The sequence below is a fragment of the Scylla paramamosain genome, chromosome 46, assembly GCF_035594125.1.
Source record: "Scylla paramamosain isolate STU-SP2022 chromosome 46, ASM3559412v1, whole genome shotgun sequence".
NCBI classification, from domain to species: Eukaryota; Metazoa; Arthropoda; class Malacostraca; order Decapoda; family Portunidae; genus Scylla; species Scylla paramamosain.
The window spans coordinates 6,448,358-6,450,857 of NC_087196.1; the positions used below are offsets into that span (position 1 = coordinate 6,448,358).

The 2,500-nt window shown below is 37.1% G+C and overlaps 1 protein-coding gene across 1 annotated transcript in view; it reads right to left on the bottom strand.

The window, feature by feature from the left end:
• LOC135094692 (uncharacterized) overlaps positions 1-2,500 on the bottom strand; it is a 199,737-nt gene that overhangs the window by 188,778 nt on the left and 8,459 nt on the right. Inside the window, exon 2 of the mRNA XM_063995006.1 lies at positions 495-647. Coding sequence (XP_063851076.1) covers positions 495-647 — 153 coding nt within the window. The remainder of the gene's footprint in view (positions 1-494; positions 648-2,500) is intronic.

Here is a 2,500-nt window from a genome sequence, read left to right on the forward strand (position 1 = left end):
AGTGAGAAACGTTTGATGAAGTAAACGTTTCTCAGATGAAGTAAACGTTTAAGAATTCAGGTAAGTCAGTGGATATAAGGAACGTTTAAGAATGCAGGAATTAAGTTAGTTGAAATGAGGAACTTTTCGAAAATAGAGTGAATTGAAAGTAAGAATTGTTAAGAAATTAAGTCAGTTGAAAAGAAAATGAAAGCTTCAGAATACAGGAATTAATTTAAGTATTAGACTGAGAGAAACATTAAAAATCAGTAGAATTCATCGTTTAAGAATACACACATTAAGTCAGCTGATTTGAAAAAAAAAACGTTTAAAAACACATACATTGCCAGTCCAAAAATTAAACGTTTAAAAACACACAGAAAAAGCAGCTGAAACAAGAAACATTTAAACACACACACACACTTACACACACACACATAACAAACACCCTTCTCCAAAAAAAAAAAAAAAAAAAAAAAACTCCAGAACATATACCCAAATCTGGCAACACTTACTCTCTTTTGCAACACTCCTGACTTCCTACTTCCACCTACAGCTCCTCGGCCCGGATGACACCCCCTGCTACGGAAGCTCCACCAGCAGTGTAATGGACGTGTTTTCAGTGGCTCAGGAGGCGGCCAGCAGGGAGAAGGGGAGCGGGAACTGTGCTGCAAGGAGAGAAGGAAAGCGAGGTGAGGTTAAAATGAGATAAGATTGATAGGAACATAAGATTGTGAGTGTATGAATGAAAGGTAAAAGGATTGTAAGGATTGGGTGAAGTGTTGCTGGGAAAATAATACGAAGATAAGATAAGGGAAGGAATAAAGTGAGGGTGAGATAATGAATGGAAGGAGAAAATGTTGAGAAATGTTGTGAGTGTTGGTGAAAAGATGGGAAAATGATGGGCAATATGAAGGACAGAGGAAAAGGTAAGATGGAAGAAAAGAAGAGATAGGGAAAATAATACGAAGATAAGAAAGGGAAGGAGTAAAGTGAGGGTGAGATAATGAATGGAAGGAGGAGAAAATGTTGAAGAATGTTGTGAGTGTTGGTGAAAAGATGGGAAAATGATGGGGCAATATGAAGGACAGAGGAAAAGGTAAGATGGAAGAAAAGAAGAGATAGGGAAAATAATACGAAGATAAGATAAGGGAAGGAGTAAAGTGAGGGTGAGATAATGAATGGAAGGAGAAAATGTTGAGAAATGTTGTGAGTGTTGGTGAAAAGATGGGAAAATGATGGGCAATATAAAGGACAGAGGAGGAGGTAAGATGGCAGAAAAGAAGTGTATTTTGCGGTTTGTTTATACGTTTTCCTTAGATAGTAAACAAAAATAGTTGTGTACGAAAAAGAGATTATTTGAGACGAAAAGGCAAGGGTTTCATGATGTAAATTACTCTTATTACTAGTGAGTTTCCTATCTATTTACTTTCCTGGGATGAAAAAAAACTACCTGCTTCGAAAAAAAAAGAGACGAAAAAAAAAAGAAAAGAAATGAGTTTAATATGGATGACAAAGCAAATATTTGTGAGCATTAATTACACCTGTCACTATTCACCTGTTCATTTATTTTACCTACTTATTTATCTATTCATTTTTAAATTAGGCGAAAGAAAAATTTAAATGAAAACACAAAAAAAGAAATTATTTGCAGGATGAAAATTAGTGATGTTTATCTTAATTCTATGACCCCCCTATCTCTCCCTCCCCCCCTCTCTCTCTCTCTCTCTCTCTCTCAGGGGGGGGGGATGACGCGCCCCAAGCACCGCCGCAACTTTTGAAAATAGGCAATAAAAACTTGGTGTCCGAGATTGTGGCTAAGAGAGAGAGAGAGAGAGAGAGAGAGAGAGAGAGAGAGAGAGAGAGAGAGAGAGAGAGAGAGAGAGAGAGAGAGAGAGAGAGAGAGAGAGTTTATCTATCAATCTACTTCTACAATTACTAATAAATTTCTTAATCTACTTACATATTTATCAACATATAGAAGAGATTACCAGAGAGAGAGAGAGAGAGAGAGAGAGAGAGAGAGAGAGAGAGAGAGAGAGAGAGAGAGAGAGAGAGAGAGAGAGAGAGAGAGAGAGAGAGAATTATTACTCTCTCATACCTTGGCACTGCACTAAATTCTTGGCACTATAACACCATATTAGGAGATTACTTGGCACTCTCTCTCTCTCTCTCTCTCTCTCTCTCTCTCTCTCTCTCTCTCTCTCTCTCTCTCTCTCTCTCTTAACACAATATACACCATTTCAACACCATAACACCATACGTATAGCCATTACCACCATATCTTCACTATTAACAAGATATCAACGCATTATTTTCACCATAGCATCATCAACACCATATGTTCACAATATCACCACCATAAACACCATACTTTGACCATAATCGGTATATCTTCACTACAAGACACCATACACTCACAATTACGATATAAAAAAAACACTATATTTTCACTATAGCACCACAAACACCACAGACAATATAAAACACCATCATTTCACCATAACAACACCATCAAACA